The sequence below is a fragment of the Procambarus clarkii genome, chromosome 76 (genome assembly GCF_040958095.1).
Source record: "Procambarus clarkii isolate CNS0578487 chromosome 76, FALCON_Pclarkii_2.0, whole genome shotgun sequence".
NCBI classification, from domain to species: domain Eukaryota; kingdom Metazoa; phylum Arthropoda; class Malacostraca; order Decapoda; family Cambaridae; genus Procambarus; species Procambarus clarkii.
Window position 1 is genome coordinate 9,635,977 of NC_091225.1, and position 19,608 is coordinate 9,655,584.

At 51.7% G+C, this 19,608-nt stretch overlaps 2 protein-coding genes across 3 annotated transcripts in view; both read left to right on the forward strand.

The window, feature by feature from the left end:
* Positions 1-19,608, forward strand: part of LOC123771433 (uncharacterized) — a 910,720-nt gene that overhangs the window by 472,963 nt on the left and 418,149 nt on the right. The window lies entirely within an intron of this gene.
* LOC138357148 (paternally-expressed gene 3 protein-like) lies at positions 1,554-3,302 on the forward strand. Its single transcript, XM_069313801.1, has one exon. It carries the CDS (start codon positions 1,554-1,556, stop codon positions 3,300-3,302), a length of 1,749 nt encoding a protein of 582 aa, XP_069169902.1.

A 19,608-nucleotide genomic window follows, 5' to 3' on the forward strand; every position in this document is an offset into this window, starting at 1 on the left:
ATGATGTTTAACAGTGATAAATTCCAGGTACTCAGGTACGGTAAAAATGAGGACCTTAAACATGTGGTTCCATAAATATGGGAGAACCTTAAATATGTGGGCCTGCGGGCCACTCCAAGCAACAGCCTGGTGGACCAAGCTCTGACAAGTCAAGCATGGCCTTAGGCGGGGCTTGCGGGAGTAAAAGAACTCTCAGTACCCCATTCTGGGAGTCAAGCAGGTATCAAGTAAGAGGATAAGTGTGTGACTTAATTTAGGCTACTTCCCGGTATTCTCTCTCATAAACCCCTGACGTAAGAACACCTTCTCCCTCATAAACCCTTCCACAACAGTACCCTCTCCCTCATAAACCCTTCCACAACAGTACCCTCTCCCTCATAAACCCTTCCACAACAGTACCCTCTCCCTCATAAACCCTTCCACAACAGTACCCTCGCCCTCATAAACCCTTCCACAACAGTACCCTCGCCCTCATAAACCCTTCCACAACAGTACCCTCTCCCTCATAAACCCTTCCACAACAGTACCCTCTCCCTCATAAACCCTTCCACAACAGTACCCTCGCCCTCATAAACCCTTCCACAACAGTACCCTCGCCCTCATAAACCCTTCCACAACAGTACCCTCTCCCTCATAAACCCTTCCACAACAGTACCCTCGCCCTCATAAACCCTTCCACAACAGTACCCTCGCCCTCATAAACCCTTCCACAACAGTACCCTCGCCCTCATAAACCCTTCCACAACAGTACCCTCTCCCTCATAAACCCTTCCACAACAGTACCCTCTCCCTCATAAACCCTTCCACAACAGTACCCTCGCCCTCATAAACCCTTCCACAACAGTACCCTCGCCCTCATAAACCCTTCCACAACAGTACCCTCTCCCTCATAAACCCTTCCACAACAGTACCCTCTCCCTCATAAACCCTTCCACAACAGTACCCTCGCCCTCATAAACCCTTCCACAACAGTACCCTCTCCCTCATAAACCCTTCCACAACAGTACCCTCTCCCTCATAAACCCTTCCACAACAGTACCCTCTCCCTCATAAACCCTTCCACAGCAGTACCCTCGCCCTCATAAACCCTTCCACAACAGTACCCTCGCCCTCATAAACCCTTCCACAACAGTACCCTCTCCCTCATAAACCCTTCCACAACAGTACCCTCGCCCTCATAAACCCTTCCACAACAGTACCCTCGCCCTCATAAACCCTTCCACAACAGTACCCTCGCCCTCATAAACCCTTCCACAACAGTACCCTCTCCCTCATAAACCCTTCCACAACAGTACCCTCTCCCTCATAAACCCTTCCACAACAGTGCCCTCGCCCTCATAAACCCTTCCACAACAGTACCCTCGCCCTCATAAACCCTTCCACAACAGTACTCTCTCCCTCATAAACCCTTCCACAACAGTACCCTTCCCTCATAAACCCTTTTTAATTTACACTAGTTTTTAGTTAACATTTTTAGTTTACAATACCTGCTGTAATACCAGCAGGTATTGTAAACTGATGCCACTATGACAAACACCCGGGCTGATGCCAGCATGACAAACACCCGGGCTGATGCCAGCATGACAAACACCCGGGCTGATGCCAGCGTGACAAACACCCGGGCTGATGCCAGCATGACAAACACCCGGGCTGATGCCACTATGACAAACACCCGGGCTGATGCCACTATGATAAACACCCGGGCTGATGCCAGCGTGACAAACACCCGGGCTGATGCCAGCGTGACAAACACCCGGGCTGATGCCACTATGACAAACACCCGGGCTGATGCCACTATGACAAACACCCGGGCTGATGCCACTATGATAAACACCCGGGCTGATGCCAGCGTGACAAACACCCGGGCTGATGCCAGCGTGACAAACACCCGGGCTGATGCCACTATGACAAACACCCGGGCTGATGCCACTATGATAAACACCCGGGCTGATGCCACTATGATAAACACCCGGGCTGATGCCACTATGACAAATACCTGGGCTGATGCCAGCGTGACAAACACCCGGGCTGATGCCACTATGACAAATACCTGGGCTGATGCCAGCGTGACAAACACCCGGGCTGATGCCAGCGTGACAAACACCCGGGCTGATGATACTGTGACAAACACCCGGGCTGATGCCACTATGACAAATACCTGGGCTGATGCCAGCGTGACAAACACCCGGGCTGATGCCACTATGACAAATACCTGGGCTGATGCCAGCGTGACAAACACCCGGGCTGATGCCAGCGTGACAAACACCCGGGCTGATGATACTGTGACAAACACCCGGGCTGATGCCACTGTGACAAACACCCGGGCTGATGCCATTGTGACAAACACCCGGGCTGATGCCACTATGACAAACACCCGGGCTGATGCCACTATGACAAATACCCGGGCTGATGCCAGCGTGACAAACACCCGGGCTGATGCCACTGTGACAAACACCCGGGCTGATGCCACTATGACAAATACCCGGGCTGATGCCAGCGTGACAAACACCCGGGCTGATGCCACTATGACAAATACCCGGGCTGATGCCAGCGTGACAAACACCCGGGCTGATGCCAGTGTGACAAACACTCGGGCTGATGCCAGCATGACAAACACCCGGGCTGATGCCACTATGACAAACACCCGGGCTGATGCCAGTGTGACAAACACCCGGGCTGATGCCACTATGACAAACACCCGGGCTGATGCCAGCATGACAAACACCCGGGCTGATGCCAGCATGACAAACACCCGGGCTGATGCCAGTGTCACAAACACCCGGGCTGATGCCAGCATGACAAACACCCGGGCTGATGCCAGCATGACAAACACCCGGGCTGATGCCACTATGACAAACACCCGGGCTGATGCCAGTGTCACAAACACCCGGGCTGATGCCAGCATGACAAACACCCGGGCTGATGCCAGCATGACAAACACCCGGGCTGATGCCACTATGACAAACACCCGGGCTGATGCCAGCATGACAAACACCCGGGCTGATGCCACTATGACAAACACCCGGGCTGATGCCAGTGTCACAAACACCCGGGCTGATGCCAGCATGACAAACACCCGGGCTGATGCTACTATGACAAACACCCGGGCTGATGCCAGTGTCACAAACACCCGGGCTGATGCCAGCATGACAAACACCCGGGCTGATGCCACTATGACAAACACCCGGGCTGATGCCAGTGTCACAAACACCCGGGCTGATGCCACTATGACAAACACCCGGGCTGATGCCAGTGTCACAAACACCCGGGCTGATGCCAGCATGACAAACACTGAACCTTGAGGAACCTTGTAAGATTCATCAATTTTAACTTATTGTGTAATATAAATGTTGTTTGTGGGTGAAACATTTACGGAGTTGCGATTCGAACGGAGGTGGTGAGCGAAGCACTGTACGAGAAATGTTCAGGCGGCATTAATTGTGACTCGCGTGTAAAGTGTCTTCAATCATTAACTAAGAGTTTGGTGGGTCGATTAACGAGCATTTGGCGTTTGTTGACGAGGACGGGCTGGGACGCAGAGGTTCTGTGTTTAGACCGTTGACTTCAGTTATGGTACACATGCACGCTGAACATGGGTAGTGAGTGATGCACTTGCTGAGGTCTGCTACAACAGTAATCTACATAATAATGAATGTAGGGCGTCATCATCATCAAAGGCCAAATGCTCATTAACCCACCCGCCAGACCCCCTGTTTATGGATGAAAACCTTATTACACAAGACTCACGACAAACGAACACTTCTCGAACAGTGCTTTGTTGACGACCTCTGTTCGAGTCGCAACTCCATTAATGCTTCACCCACATGCTTCACCCACATGCTTCACCCACATGCTTCACCCACATGCTTCACCCACATACTTCACCCACATACTTCACCCACATGCTTCACCCACATGCTTCACCCACATGCTTCACCCACATGCTTCACCCACATGCTTCACCCACATGCTTCACCCACATACTTCACCCACATACTTCACCCACATACTTCACCCACATGCTTCACCCACATACTTCACCCACATGCTTCACCCACATGCTTCACCCACATACTTCACCCACATCACCCACATCCTTCACCCACATGCTTCACCCGCATACTTCACCCACATGCTTCACCCACATACTTCACCCACATACTTCACCCACATGCTTCACCCACATCCTTCACCCACATACTTCACCCACATCCTTCACCCACATACTTCACCCACATGCTTCACCCACATGCTTCACCCGCATACTTCACCCACATACTTCACCCACATCCTTCACCCACATACTTCACCCACATGCTTCACCCACATACTTCACCCACATACTTCACCCACATACTTCGCCCACATCACCCACATCCTTCACCCACATGCTTCACCCACATACTTCACCCACATCACCCACATACTTCACCCACATCACCCACATACTTCACCCACATCACCCACATACTTCACCCACATACTTCACCCACATGCTTCACCCACATGCTTCACCCACATGCTTCACCCGCATACTTCACCCACATCACCTACATATTTCACCCACATACTTCACCCAAATACTTCACCCACATACTTCACCCACATGCTTCACCCACATACTTCACCCACATGCTTCACCCACATGCTTCACCCACATACTTCACCCACATACTTCACCCACATGCTTCACCCACATGCTTCACCCACATACTTCACCCACATCACCCACATACTTCACCCACATGCTTCACCCACATACTTCACCCACATCCTTCACCCACATACTTCACCCACATGCTTCACCCACATGCTTCACCCACATACTTCACCCACATCACCCACATACTTCACCCACATGCTTCACCCACATACTTCACCCACATCCTTCACCCACATACTTCACCCACATGCTTCACCCACATGCTTCACCCACATACTTCACCCACATCACCCACACACTTCACCCACATGCTTCACCCACATACTTCACCCACATCCTTCACCCACATACTTCACCCACATGCTTCACCCACATACTTCACCCACATCACCTACATATTTCACCCACATACTTCACCCACATACTTCACCCACATGCTTCACCCACATACTTTACCCACATCCTTCACCCACATACTTCACCCACATGCTTCACCCACATGCTTCACCCACATGCTTCACCCACATACTTCACCCACATCACCCACATACTTCACCCACATCACCCACATACTTCACCCACATGCTTCACCCACATACTTCACCCACATCACCCACATACTTCACCCACATACTTCACCCACATGCTTCACCCACATACTTCACCCACATCCTTCACCCACATGCTTCACCCACATCACCCATATACTTCACCCACATGCTTCACCCACATACTTCACCCACATCACCCACATCACTCACATCCTTCACCCACATCCTTCACCCACATCCTTCACCCACATCACCCACATACTTCACCCACATACTTCACCCACATGCTTCACCCACATACTTCACCCACATCCTTCACCCACATACTTCACCCACATCCTTCACCCACATACTTCACCTACATACTTCACCACATACTTCACCCACATCACCCACATACATCACCCACCCACATCACCCACATACTTCACCACATACATCAACCACATACTTCACCACATGCTTCACCCACATACTTCACCCACATCCTTCACCCACATACTTCACCCACATCCTTCACCCACATACTTCACCTACATACTTCACCACATACTTCACCCACATCACCCACATACATCACCCACCCACATGCTTCACCACATACATCACCCACCCACATCACCCACATGCTTCACCACATACATCACCCACCCACATCACCCACATGCTTCACCACATACATCACCCACCCACATCACCCACATGCTTCACCACATACATCACCCACCCACATCACCCACATGCTTCACCACATACATCACCCACCCACATCACCAACATACTTCACCACATACATCACCCACATACATCACCCACCCACATCACCCACATGCTTCACCACATACATCACCCACCCACATCACCCACCCACATCACCCACATACTTCACCACATACATCACCCACATACATCACCCACCCACATCACCCACATGCTTCACCACATACATCACCCACCCACATCACCCACATGCTTCACCACATACATCACCCACCCACATGCTTCACCACATACATCACCCACCCACATCACCCACATGCTTCACCACATACATCACCCACCCACATCACCCACATGCTTCACCCACATACATCACCCACCCACATCACCCACATACTTCACCACATACATCACCCACATACATCACCCACCCACATCACCCACATGCTTCACCACATACATCACCCACCCACATCACCCACATGCTTCACCCACATACTTCACCACATACTTCACCACATACTTCACCACATCACCCACATCACCCACCCACATCACCCACCCACATCACCCACATACTTCACCACATACATCACCCACATACTTCACAGACCAATACAACAATCGCCAACAGAACCTAAAGAAACTTAGCGTAACCAACTATATATGGAATTTTATTGTATGATTATATTAATTTATATATGAGAATCATCCCATTTTTCATGCACAATACATACAAATTGCTGAATGTGTCTTGGGGGGGGGGGGCTGCAGCTGCTTTAACCAGCCTGCCTGAGGCCAGGTACCATGCTGCCTGCAGCATACCTGGACCAGGTACCATGCTGCCTGCAGCATACCTGGACCAGGTACCATGCTACCTGCAGCATACCTGGACAGTTTGTGCCAAGAGAATCTAAATACCTAACCTAACTTAGGCCTAACTATACACAGAACTTTAATGTATAATAATATTAATTTATACACGAGGGAAAACCTATTTTGAAATACACTGTATGTTAAAATTCATGAATGTATCTTGTGGGATGGCCACCGTTTTAACGAACCTGGCATGAGGACAAATTGAGCAAATGTGTATATCTGTCTGTCTGTTTATTTGTCTGTCCAAAATAGGAGGAAAGACGCCTGGGACAAGCTTCGTCAAACTTTTCAAGACAACACATGTGTGGTATATGACTGTCATAAGCTTTACAGCGTCTGCAACATTCCCACTCTTTATGATATATAGGTTCCGACAGTGACCCTGAGATTTTGAGGAAGCATGAAAATGAAGGTTTTGTTTCCTGTAGAGATTTTGAGGCATTTTTCACCTTTACGTAATATTCTGTTTTCTTAGAAAGAGAGGTGGAGGGAGAGAGAGAGAGAGAGAGAGAGAGAGAGAGAGAGAGAGAGAGAGAGAGAGAGAGAGAGAGAGAGAGAGAGAGAGAGAGCAAATGGCCTTAATAGCTTCCTGCTCTTAAATCATTGACTTTAATGTTTCAGTTATCACCTGCCTGTTAAAACACTATCACCAGTAATTGGGTTGCTACGGTTGTGAAGGGCGCCTCTTATTGTAGTGAAAGGGAAATAGTAGTCGGCCCCCCCCTTCCACCTCTCTCTCTCTCTCTCTCTCTCTCTCTCTCTCTCTCTCTCTCTCTCTCTCTCTCTCTCTCTCTCTCTGTCTCTCTCTCTCTCTCTGTCTCTCTGTCTCTCTGTCTCTCTGTTTCTCTGTCTCTCTGTCTCTCTGTCTGTCTCTCTCTCTCTCTCTCTCTCTCTCTCTCTCTCTCTCTCTCTCTCTCTCTCTCTCTCTCTCTCTCTCTCTCTCTCTCTCTCTCTCTCTCTCTCTCCCTCTCTCTCTCTCTCTCCCTCTCTCTCCCTCTCTCCCTCTCCCTTCCCCTCCCCTCCCCGCCTCTCCTCGCGTGTCTCTCCACCGCCTGCTGGTGCCCAATCATTCCCACTCTTAGTGTTAATGTATTATTATGGCAAGGTCTTGAGGCAGGTAATTTCTCAGTGTGTCAAGGGAAGCGTGTAGCAGTGTTGGCCTGTGTGTGTAGCAGTGTTGGACTGTGTGTGTAGCAGTGTTGGACTGTGTGTGTAGCAGTGTTGGACTGTGTGTGTAGCAGTGTTGGACTGTGTGTGTAGCAGTGTTGGACTGTGTGTGTAGCAGTGTTGGACTGTGTGTGTAGCAGTGTTGGCCTGTGTGTGTAGCAGTGTTGGACTGTGTGTGTAGCAGTGTTGGACTGTGTGTGTAGCAGTGTTGGCCTGTGTGTGTAGCAGTGTTGGACTGTGTGTGTAGCAGTGTTGGACTGTGTGTGTAGCAGTGTTGGACTGTGTGTGTAGCAGTGTTGGCCTGTGTGTGTAGCAGTGTTGGACTGTGTGTGTAGCAGTGTTGGCCTGTGTGTGTAGCAGTGTTGGCCTGTGTGTGTAGCAGTGTTGGCCTGTGTGTGTAGCAGTGTTGGCCTGTGTGTGTAGCAGTGTTGGCCTGTGTGTGTAGCAGTGTTGGCCTGTGTGTGTAGCAGTGTTGGCCTGTGTGTGTAGCAGTGTTGGCCTGTGTGTGTAGCAGTGTTGGCCTGTGTGTGTGTAGCAGTGTTGGACTGTGTGTGTAGCAGTGTTGGCCTGTGTGTGTAGCAGTGTTGGCCTGTGTGTGTAGCAGTGTTGGACTGTGTGTGTAGCAGTGTTGGACTGTGTGTGTAGCAGTGTTGGCCTGTGTGTGTAGCAGTGTTGGACTGTGTGTGTAGCAGTGTTGGCCTGTGTGTGTAGCAGTGTTGGACTGTGTGTGTAGCAGTGTTGGCCTGTGTGTGTAGCAGTGTTGGCCTGTGTGTGTAGCAGTGTTGGCCTGTGTGTGTAGCAGTGTTGGCCTGTGTGTGTAGCAGTGTTGGACTGTGTGTGTAGCAGTGTTGGCCTGTGTGTGTAGCAGTGTTGGACTGTGTGTGTAGCAGTGTTGGACTGTGTGTGTAGCAGTGTTGGCCTGTGCGTGTAGCAGTGTTGGACTGTGTGTGTAGCAGTGTTGGCCTGTGTGTGTAGCAGTGTTGGCCTGTGTGTGTAGCAGTGTTGGCCTGTGTGTGTAGCAGTGTTGGCCTGTGTGTGTAGCAGTGTTGGACTGTGTGTAGCAGTGTTGGCCTGTGTGTGTAGCAGTGTTGGCCTGTGTGTGTAGCAGTGTTGGACTGTGTGTGTAGCAGTGTTGGCCTGTGTGTGTAGCAGTGTTGGCCTGTGTGTGTAGCAGTGTTGGACTGTGTGTGTAGCAGTGTTGGCCTGTGTGTGTAGCAGTGTTGGCCTGTGTGTGTAGCAGTGTTGGCCTGTGTGTGTAGCAGTGTTGGCCTGTGTGTGTAGCAGTGTTGGACTGTGTGTGTAGCAGTGTTGGCCTGTGTGTGTAGCAGTGTTGGCCTGTGTGTGTAGCAGTGTTGGCCTGTGTGTGTAGCAGTGTTGGCCTGTGTGTGTAGCAGTGTTGGCCTGTGTGTGTAGCAGTGTTGGCCTGTGTGTGTAGCAGTGTGGCCTGTGTGTGTAGCAGTGTTGGCCTGTGTGTGTAGCAGTGTTGGACTGTGTGTGTAGCAGTGTTGGCCTGTGTGTGTAGCAGTGTTGGACTGTGTGTGTAGCAGTGTTGGCCTGTGTGTGTAGCAGTGTTGGCCTGTGTGTGTAGCAGTGTTGGCCTGTGTGTGTAGCAGTGTTGGACTGTGTGTGTAGCAGTGTTGGCCTGTGTGTGTAGCAGTGTTGGCCTGTGTGTGTAGCAGTGTTGGCCTGTGTGTGTAGCAGTGTTGGCCTGTGTGTGTAGCAGTGTTGGCCTGTGTGTGGTAGCAGTGTTGGCCTGTGTGTGTAGCAGTGTTGGCCTGTGTGTGTAGCAGTGTTGGCCTGTGTGTGTAGCAGTGTTGGCCTGTGTGTGTAGCAGTGTTGGCCTGTGTGTGTAGCAGTGTTGGCCTGTGTGTGTAGCAGTGTTGGCCTGTGTGTGTAGCAGTGTTGGCCTGTGTGTGTAGCAGTGTTGGACTGTGTGTGTAGCAGTGTTGGCCTGTGTGTGTAGCAGTGTTGGCCTGTGTGTGTAGCAGTGTTGGCCTGTGTGTGTAGCAGTGTTGGCCTGTGTGTGTAGCAGTGTTGGCCTGTGTGTGTAGCAGTGTTGGCCTGTGTGTGTAGCAGTGTTGGCCTGTGTGTGTAGCAGTGTTGGCCTGTGTGTGTAGCAGTGTTGGCCTGTGTGTGTAGCAGTGTTGGCCTGTGTGTGTAGCAGTGTTGGCCTGTGTGTGTAGCAGTGTTGGCCTGTGTGTGTAGCAGTGTTGGCCTGTGTGTGGTAGCAGTGTTGGCCTGTGTGTGTAGCAGTGTTGGCCTGTGTGTGTAGCAGTGTTGGCCTGTGTGTGTAGCAGTGTTGGCCTGTGTGTGTAGCAGTGTTGGCCTGTGTGTGTAGCAGTGTTGGCCTGTGTGTGTAGCAGTGTTGGCCTGTGTGTGTAGCAGTGTTGGACTGTGTGTGTAGCAGTGTTGGCCTGTGTGTGTAGCAGTGTTGGCCTGTGTGTGTAGCAGTGTTGGCCTGTGTGTGTAGCAGTGTTGGCCTGTGTGTGTAGCAGTGTTGGCCTGTGTGTGTAGCAGTGTTGGCCTGTGTGTGTAGCAGTGTTGGCCTGTGTGTGTAGCAGTGTTGGCCTGTGTGTGTAGCAGTGTTGGCCTGTGTGTGTAGCAGTGTTGGACTGTGTGTGTAGCAGTGTTGGCCTGTGTGTGTAGCAGTGTTGGCCTGTGTGTGTAGCAGTGTTGGCCTGTGTGTGTAGCAGTGTTGGCCTGTGTGTGTAGCAGTGTTGGCCTGTGTGTGTAGCAGTGTTGGCCTGTGTGTGTAGCAGTGTTGGCCTGTGTGTGTAGCAGTGTTGGACTGTGTGTGTAGCAGTGTTGGCCTGTGTGTGTAGCAGTGTTGGCCTGTGTGTGTAGCAGTGTTGGACTGTGTGTGTAGCAGTGTGGACTGTGTGTGTAGCAGTGTTGGACTGTGTGTGTAGCAGTGTTGGACTGTGTGTGTAGCAGTGTTGGACTGTGTGTGTAGCAGTGTTGGACTGTGTGTGTAGCAGTGTTGGACTGTGTGTGTAGCAGTGTTGGACTGTGTGTGTAGCAGTGTTGGCCTGTGTGTGTAGCAGTGTTGGACTGTGTGTGTAGCAGTGTTGGACTGTGTGTGTAGCAGTGTTGGCCTGTGTGTGTAGCAGTGTTGGACTGTGTGTGTAGCAGTGTTGGCCTGTGTGTGTAGCAGTGTTGGACTGTGTGTGTAGCAGTGTTGGACTGTGTGTGTAGCAGTGTTGGCCTGTGTGTGTAGCAGTGTTGGACTGTGTGTGTAGCAGTGTTGGCCTGTGTGTGTAGCAGTGTTGGCTGTGTGTGTAGCAGTGTTGGCCTGTGTGTGTAGCAGTGTTGGCCTGTGTGTGTAGCAGTGTTGGCCTGTGTGTGTAGCAGTGTTGGCCTGTGTGTGTAGCAGTGTTGGCCTGTGTGTGTAGCAGTGTTGGCCTGTGTGTGTAGCAGTGTTGGCCTGTGTGTGTAGCAGTGTTGGACTGTGTGTGTAGCAGTGTTGGCCTGTGTGTGTAGCAGTGTTGGCCTGTGTGTGTAGCAGTGTTGGACTGTGTGTGTAGCAGTGTTGGACTGTGTGTGTAGCAGTGTTGGCCCTGTGTGTGTAGCAGCGTTGGACTGTGTGTGTAGCAGTGTTGGCCTGTGTGTGTAGCAGTGTTGGACTGTGTGTGTAGCAGTGTTGGCCTGTGTGTGTAGCAGTGTTGGCCTGTGTGTGTAGCAGTGTTGGCCTGTGTGTGTAGCAGTGTTGGCCTGTGTGTGTAGCAGTGTTGGACTGTGTGTGTAGCAGTGTTGGCCTGTGTGTGTAGCAGTGTTGGACTGTGTGTGTAGCAGTGTTGGACTGTGTGTGTAGCAGTGTTGGCCTGTGTGTGTAGCAGTGTTGGACTGTGTGTGTAGCAGTGTTGGCCTGTGTGTGTAGCAGTGTTGGCCTGTGTGTGTAGCAGTGTTGGCCTGTGTGTGTAGCAGTGTTGGCCTGTGTGTGTAGCAGTGTTGGACTGTGTGTGTAGCAGTGTTGGACTGTGTGTGTAGCAGTGTTGGCCTGTGTGTGTAGCAGTGTTGGACTGTGTGTGTAGCAGTGTTGGCCTGTGTGTGTAGCAGTGTTGGCCTGTGTGTGTAGCAGTGTTGGCCTGTGTGTGTAGCAGTTGGCCTGTTAGTTGGACTGTGTGTGTAGCAGTGTTGGCCTGTGTGTGTAGCAGTGTTGGCCTGTGTGTGTAGCAGTGTTGGCCTGTGTGTGTAGCAGTGTTGGCCTGTGTGTGTAGCAGTGTTGGCCTGTGTGTGTAGCAGTGTTGGACTTGTGTGTGTAGCAGTGTTGGCCTGTGTGTGTAGCAGTGTTGGCCTGTGTGTGTAAGCAGTGTTGGCCTGTGTGTGTAGCAGTGTTGGCCTGTGTGTGTAGCAGTGTTGGCCTGTGTGTGTAGCAGTGTTGGCCTGTGTGTGTAGCAGTGTTGGCCTGTGTGTGTAGCAGTGTTGGCCTGTGTGTGTAGCAGTGTTGGCCTGTGTGTGTAGCAGTGTTGGCTGTGTGTGTAGCAGTGTTGGCCTGTGTGTGTAGCAGTGTGGCCTGTGTGTGTAGCAGTGTTGGCTGTGTGTGTAGCAGTGTTGGACTGTGGTGTAGCAGTGTTGGCCTGTGTGTGTAGCAGTGTGGCCTGTGTGTGTAGCAGTGTTGGACTGTGTGTGTAGCAGTGTTGGCCTGTGTGTGTAGCAGTGTTGGCCTGTGTGTGTAGCAGTGTTGGCCTGTGTGTGTAGCAGTGTTGGCCTGTGTGTGTAGCAGTGTTGGCCTGTGTGTGTAGCAGTGTTGGCCTGTGTGTGTAGCAGTGTTGGCCTGTGTGTGTAGCAGTGTTGGCCTGTGTGTGTAGCAGTGTGTTGGTGTGTGTGTAGCAGTGTTGGCCTGTGTGTGTAGCAGTGTTGGACTGTGTGTGTAGCAGTGTGGACTGTGTGTGTAGCAGTGTTGGCCTTGTGTGTAGCAGTGTTGGCCTGTGTGTGTAGCAGTGTTGGACTGTGTGTGTAGCAGTGTTGGACTGTGTGTGTAGCAGTGTTGGCCTGTGTGTGTAGCAGTGTTGGCCTGTGTGTGTAGCAGTGTTGGCCTGTGTGTGTAGCAGTGTTGGCCTGTGTGTGTAGCAGTGTTGGCCTGTGTGTGTAGCAGTGTTGGCCTGTGTGTGTAGCAGTGTTGGCCTGTGTGTGTAGCAGTGTTGGCCTGTGTGTGTAGCAGTGTTGGCCTGTGTGTGTAGCAGTGTTGGCCTGTGTGTGTAGCAGTGTTGGCCTGTGTGTGTAGCAGTGTTGGCCTGTGTGTGTAGCAGTGTTGGCCTGTGTGTGTAGCAGTGTTGGCCTGTGTGTGTAGCAGTGTTGGCCTGTGTGTAGCAGTGTTGGCCTGTGTGTGTAGCAGTGTTGGCCTGTGTGTGTAGCAGTGTTGGCCTGTGTGTGTAGCAGTGTTGGCCTGTGTGTGTAGCAGTGTTGGCCTGTGTGTGTAGCAGTGTTGGCCTGTGTGTGTAGCAGTGTTGGCCTGTGTGTGTAGCAGTGTTGGCCTGTGTGTGTAGCAGTGTTGGACTGTGTGTGTAGCAGTGTTGGCCTGTGTGTGTAGCAGTGTTGGACTGTGTGTGTAGCAGTGTTGGCCTGTGTGTGTAGCAGTGTTGGCCTGTGTGTGTAGCAGTGTTGGCCTGTGTGTGTAGCAGTGTTGGCCTGTGTGTGTAGCAGTGTTGGCCTGTGTGTGTAGCAGTGTTGGCCTGTGTGTGTAGCAGTGTTGGCCTGTGTGTGTAGCAGTGTTGGCCTGTGTGTGTAGCAGTGTTGGCCTGTGTGTGTAGCAGTGTTGGACTGTGTGTGTAGCAGTGTTGGCTGTGTGTGTAGCAGTGTTGGCCTGTGTGTGTAGCAGTGTTGGACTGTGTGTGTAGCAGTGTTGGACTGTGTGTGTAGCAGTGTTGGCCTGTGTGTGTAGCAGTGTTGGCCTGTGTGTGTAGCAGTGTTGGCCTGTGTGTGTAGCAGTGTTGGCCTGTGTGTGTAGCAGTGTTGGCCTGTGTGTGTAGCAGTGTTGGACTGTGTGTGTAGCAGTGTTGGACTGTGTGTGTAGCAGTGTTGGACTGTGTGTGTAGCAGTGTTGGCCTGTGTGTGTAGCAGTGTTGGCCTGTGTGTGTAGCAGTGTTGGCCTGTGTGTGTAGCAGTGTTGGCCTGTGTGTGTAGCAGTGTTGGCCTGTGTGTGTAGCAGTGTTGGCCTGTGTGTGTAGCAGTGTTGGACTGTGTGTGTAGCAGTGTTGGACTGTGTGTGTAGCAGTGTTGGACTGTGTGTGTAGCAGTGTTGGACTGTGTGTGTAGCAGTGTTGGCCTGTGTGTGTAGCAGTGTTGGACTGTGTGTGTAGCAGTGTTGGACTGTGTGTGTAGCAGTGTTGGCCTGTGTGTGTAGCAGTGTTGGCCTGTGTGTGTAGCAGTGTTGGACTGTGTGTGTAGCAGTGTTGGCCTGTGTGTGTAGCAGTGTTGGCCTGTGTGTGTAGCAGTGTTGGCCTGTGTGTGTAGCAGTGTTGGCCTGTGTGTGTAGCAGTGTTGGACTGTGTGTGTAGCAGTGTTGGACTGTGTGTGTAGCAGTGTTGGACTGTGTGTGTAGCAGTGTTGGCCTGTGTGTGTAGCAGTGTTGGACTGTGTGTGTAGCAGTGTTGGCCTGTGTGTGTAGCAGTGTTGGACTGTGTGTGTAGCAGTGTTGGCCTGTGTGTGTAGCAGTGTTGGACTGTGTGTGTAGCAGTGTTGGACTGTGTGTGTAGCAGTGTTGGACTGTGTGTGTAGCAGTGTTGGCCTGTGTGTGTAGCAGTGTTGGACTGTGTGTGTAGCAGTGTTGGACTGTGTGTGTAGCAGTGTTGGACTGTGTGTGTAGCAGTGTTGGCCTGTGTGTGTAGCAGTGTTGGCCTGTGTGTGTAGCAGTGTTGGCCTGTGTGTGTAGCAGTGTTGGACTGTGTGTGTAGCAGTGTTGGCCTGTGTGTGTAGCAGTGTTGGCCTGTGTGTGTAGCAGTGTTGGACTGTGTGTGTAGCAGTGTTGGACTGTGTGTGTAGCAGTGTTGGCCTGTGTGTGTAGCAGTGTTGGCCTGTGTGTGTAGCAGTGTTGGCCTGTGTGTGTAGCAGTGTTGGCCTGTGTGTGTAGCAGTGTTGGCCTGTGTGTGTAGCAGTGTTGGCCTGTGTGTGAAGCAGTGTTGGACTGTGTGTGTAGCAGTGTTGGCCTGTGTGTGTAGCAGTGTTGGCCTGTGTGTGTAGCAGTGTTGGACTGTGTGTGTAGCAGTGTTGGACTGTGTGTGTAGCAGTGTTGGCCTGTGTGTGTAGCAGTGTTGGCCTGTGTGTGTAGCAGTGTTGGCCTGTGTGTGTAGCAGTGTTGGCCTGTGTGTGTAGCAGTGTTGGACTGTGTGTGTAGCAGTGTTGGCCTGTGTGTGTAGCAGTGTTGGACTGTGTGTGTAGCAGTGTTGGACTGTGTGTGTAGCAGTGTTGGACTGTGTGTGTAGCAGTGTTGGACTGTGTGTGTAGCAGTGTTGGCCTGTGTGTGTAGCAGTGTTGGCCTGTGTGTGTGGCAGTGTTGGCCTGTGTGTGTAGCAGTGTTGGCCTGTGTGTGTAGCAGTGTTGGACTGTGTGTGTAGCAGTGTTGGCCTGTGTGTGTAGCAGTGTTGGCCTGTGTGTGTAGCAGTGTTGGCCTGTGTGTGTAGCAGTGTTGGCCTGTGTGTGTAGCAGTGTTGGCCTGTGTGTGTAGCAGTGTTGGACTGTGTGTGTAGCAGTGTTGGACTGTGTGTGTAGCAGTGTTGGACTGTGTGTGTAGCAGTGTTGGCCTGTGTGTGTAGCAGTGTTGGACTGTGTGTGTAGCAGTGTTGGCCTGTGTGTGTAGCAGTGTTGGATGTGCTGTGTGTGTAGCAGTGTTGGCCTGTGTGTGTAGCAGTGTTGGACTGTGTGTGTAGCAGTGTTGGACTGTGTGTGTGTAGCAGTGTTGGACTGTGTGTGTAGCAGTGTTGGCCTGTGTGTGTAGCAGTGTTGGACTGTGTGTGTAGCAGTGTTGGTCTGTGTGTGTAGCAGTGTTGGACTGTGTGTGTAGCAGTGTTGGCCTGTGTGTGTAGCAGTGTTGGCCTGTGTGTGTAGCAGTGTTGGCCTGTGTGTGTAGCAGTGTTGGACTGTGTGTGTAGCAGTGTTGGCCTGTGTGTGTAGCAGTGTTGGACTGTGTGTGTAGCAGTGTTGGACTGTGTGTGTAGCAGTGTTGGCCTGTGTGTGTAGCAGTGTTGGCCTGTGTGTGTAGCAGTGTTGGCCTGTGTGTGTAGCAGTGTTGGCCTGTGTGTGTAGCAGTGTTGGACTGTGTGTGTAGCAGTGTTGGCCTGTGTGTGTAGCAGTGTTGGCCTGTGTGTGTAGCAGTGTTGGCCTGTGTGTGTAGCAGTGTTGGACTGTGTGTGTAGCAGTGTTGGCCTGTGTGTGTAGCAGTGTTGGCCTGTGTGTGTAGCAGTGTTGGACTGTGTGTGTAGCAGTGTTGGACTGTGTGTGTAGCAGTGTTGGCCTGTGTGTGTAGCAGTGTTGGACTGTGTGTGTAGCAGTGTTGGACTGTGTGTGTAGCAGTGTTGGACTGTGTGTGTAGCAGTGTTGGACTGTGTATGTAGCAGTGTTGGCCTGTGTGTGTAGCAGTGTTGGACTGTGTGTGTAGCAGTGTTGGACTGTGTGTGTAAGCAGTGTTGGCCTGTGTGTGTAGCAGTGTTGGCCCTGGTGTGTGTAGCAGTGGTTGGCCTGTGTGTGTAGCCAGTGTTGGCCTGTGTGTGTAGGCAGTGTTGGCCTGTGTGTGTAGCAGTGTTGGCCTGTGTGTGTAGCAGTGTTGGACTGTGTGTGTAGCAGTGTTGGACTGTGTGTGTAGCAGTGTTGGACTGTGTGTGTAGCAGTGTTGGCCTGTGTGTGTAGCAGTGTTGGACTGTGTGTGTAGCAGTGTTGGACTGTGTGTGTAGCAGTGTTGGACTGTGTGTGTAGCAGTGTTGGCCTGTGTGTGTAGCAGTGTTGGCCTGTGTGTGTAGCAGTGTTGGCCTGTGTGTGTAGCAGTGTTGGACTGTGTGTGTAGCAGTGTTGGCCTGTGTGTGTAGCAGTGTTGGCCTGTGTGTGTAGCAGTGTTGGACTGTGTGTGTAGCAGTGTTGGACTGTGTGTGTAGCAGTGTTGGCCTGTGTGTGTAGCAGTGTTGGCCTGTGTGTGTCGCAGTGTTTGGGCCTTGTGTGTAGCAGTGTTGGCCTGTGTGGTGTAGCAGTGTTGGCCTGTGTGTGTAGCAGTGTTGGCCTTGTGTGTGACGCAGTGTGTTGGACTGTGGGTGTGTACAGTGTTGGCCTGTGTGTGTAGCAGTGTTGGCCTGTGTTGTGTAGCATTGTGTGGACTGTGTGTGTAGCAGTGTTGGAATGTTTGTGTAGCAGTGTTGGCCTGTGTGTGTAGCAGTGTTGGCCTGTGTGTGTAGCAGTGTTGCCTGTGTGTTGTAGCAGTGTTGGCCTTTGTGTGTAGCAGTGTTGGACTGTGTGGTGTAGCAGTGTTTGGCCTGTGTGTGTAGCAGTGTTGGACTGTGTGTGTAAGAGTGTTGGACTGTGGTGTAGCAGTGTTGGACTGTGTGTGTAGCAGTGTTGGACTGTGTGTGTAGCAGTGTTGGCCTGTGTGTGTAGCAGTGTTGGCCTGTGTGTGTAGGCAGTGTTGGCCTGTGTGTGTAGCAGTGTTGGCCTGTGTGTGTAGCAGTGTTGGACTGTGTGTGTAGCAGTGTTGGCCTGTGTGTGTAGCAGTGTTGGCCTGTGTGTGTAGCAGTGTTGGGCCTGTGTGTGTAGCAGTGTTGGCCTGTGTGTGTAGCAGTGTTGGACTGTGTGTGTAGCAGTGTTGGCCTGTGTGTGTAGCAGTGTTGGACTGTGTGTGTAGCAGTGTTGGACTGTGTGTGTAGCAGTGTTGGCCTGTGTGTGTAGCAGTGTTGGACTGTGTGTGTAGCAGTGTTGGCCTGTGTGTGTAGCAGTGTTGGACTGTGTGTGTAGCAGTGTTGGCCTGTGTGTGTAGCAGTGTTGGACTGTGTGTGTAGCAGTGTTGGCCTGTGTGTGTAGCAGTGTTGGACTGTGTGTGTAGCAGTGTTGGCCTGTGTGTGTAGCAGTGTTGGACTGTGTGTGTAGCAGTGTTGGACTGTGTGTGTAGCAGTGTTGGACTGTGTGTGTAGCAGTGTTGGCCTGTGTGTGTAGCAGTGTTGGCCTGTGTGTGTAGCAGTGTTGGCCTGTGTGTGTAGCAGTGTTGGACTGTGTGTGTAGCAGTGTTGGCCTGTGTGTGTAGCAGTGTTGGCCTGTGTGTGTAGCAGTGTTGGCCTGTGTGTGTAGCAGTGTTGGACTGTGTGTGTAGCAGTGTTGGCCTGTGTGTGTAGCAGTGTTGGACTGTGTGTGTAGCAGTGTTGGACCTGTGTGTGTAGCAGTGTTGGACTGTGTGTGTAGCAGTGTTGGCCTGTGTGTGTAGCAGTGTTGGCCTGTGTGTGTAGCAGTGTTGGCCTGTGTGTGTAGCAGTGTTGGACTGTGTGTGTAGCAGTGTTGGCCTGTGTGTGTAGCAGTGTTGGACTGTGTGTGTAGCAGTGTTGGACTGTGTGTGTAGCAGTGTTGGACTGTGTGTGTAAGCAGTGTTGGACTGTGTGTGTAGCAGTGTTGGACTGTGTGTGTAGCAGTGTTGGACTGTGTGTGTAGCAGTGTTGGACTGTGTGCGTAGCAGTGTTGGACTGTGTATGTAGCAGTGTTGGCCTGTGTGTGTAGCAGTGTTGGACTGTGTGTGTAGCAGTGTTGGACTGTGTGTGTAGCAGTGTTGGACTGTGTGTGTAGCAGTGTTGGCCTGTGTGTGTAGCAGTGTTGGACTGTGTGTGTAGCAGTGTTGGACTGTGTGTGTAGCAGTGTTGGACTGTGTGTGTAGCAGTGTTGGACTGTGTGTGTAGCAGTGTTGGCCTGTGTGTGTAGCAGTGTTGGACTGTGTGTGTAGCAGTGTTGGACTGTGTGTGTAGCAGTGTTGGACTGTGTGTGTAGCAGTGTTGGACTGTGTGTGTAGCAGTGTTGGACTGTGTGTGAGAGTGTGGGTGTAGCAGTGTTGGACTGTGTGTGTAGCAGTGTTGGACTTCATGTGAGAGTGTGGGTGTAGCAGTGTTGGACTGTGTGTGTTGGGTGTGGGTGTAGCAGTGTTGGACTGTGTGTGTTGGGTGTGGGTGTAGCAGTGTTGGACTGTGTATAAGAGTGTGGGCCGTCTCCAGTGACCTACTATACACTATGGAGAGTGGTAAGCAAAGTGCTTCTGCATACACTTTCAGTACCCATACCTTAAGGTTACCTTGAGGTGATTTCGAGGCTTATCGACCCCGCGGCCTGGTCGTCGACCAGGCCTCCTCGTTGCTGGACTAGTCGCGGCTGCTCGCGATCTGACGTATGAGTCACAGCCTGGTTGATCAGGTATCCTTTGGAGGTGTTTATCAAGTTCCCTCTTGAACACTGTGAGGGGTCGGCCAGTTATGTCCCTTATGTGTAATGGAAGCGTGTTGAACAGTCTCGGGCCTCTGATGTTCATAGAGTTCTCTCTCAGAGTACCTGTTGCACCTCTGCTTTTCAACGGGGCACATCCTGCCATGCCATCTGGTCTCATGTGATGTTATTTCTGTGTGCAGGTTAGGGACCAGCCCCTCTACTATTTTCCATGTGTAAATTATTATGTATCTCTCC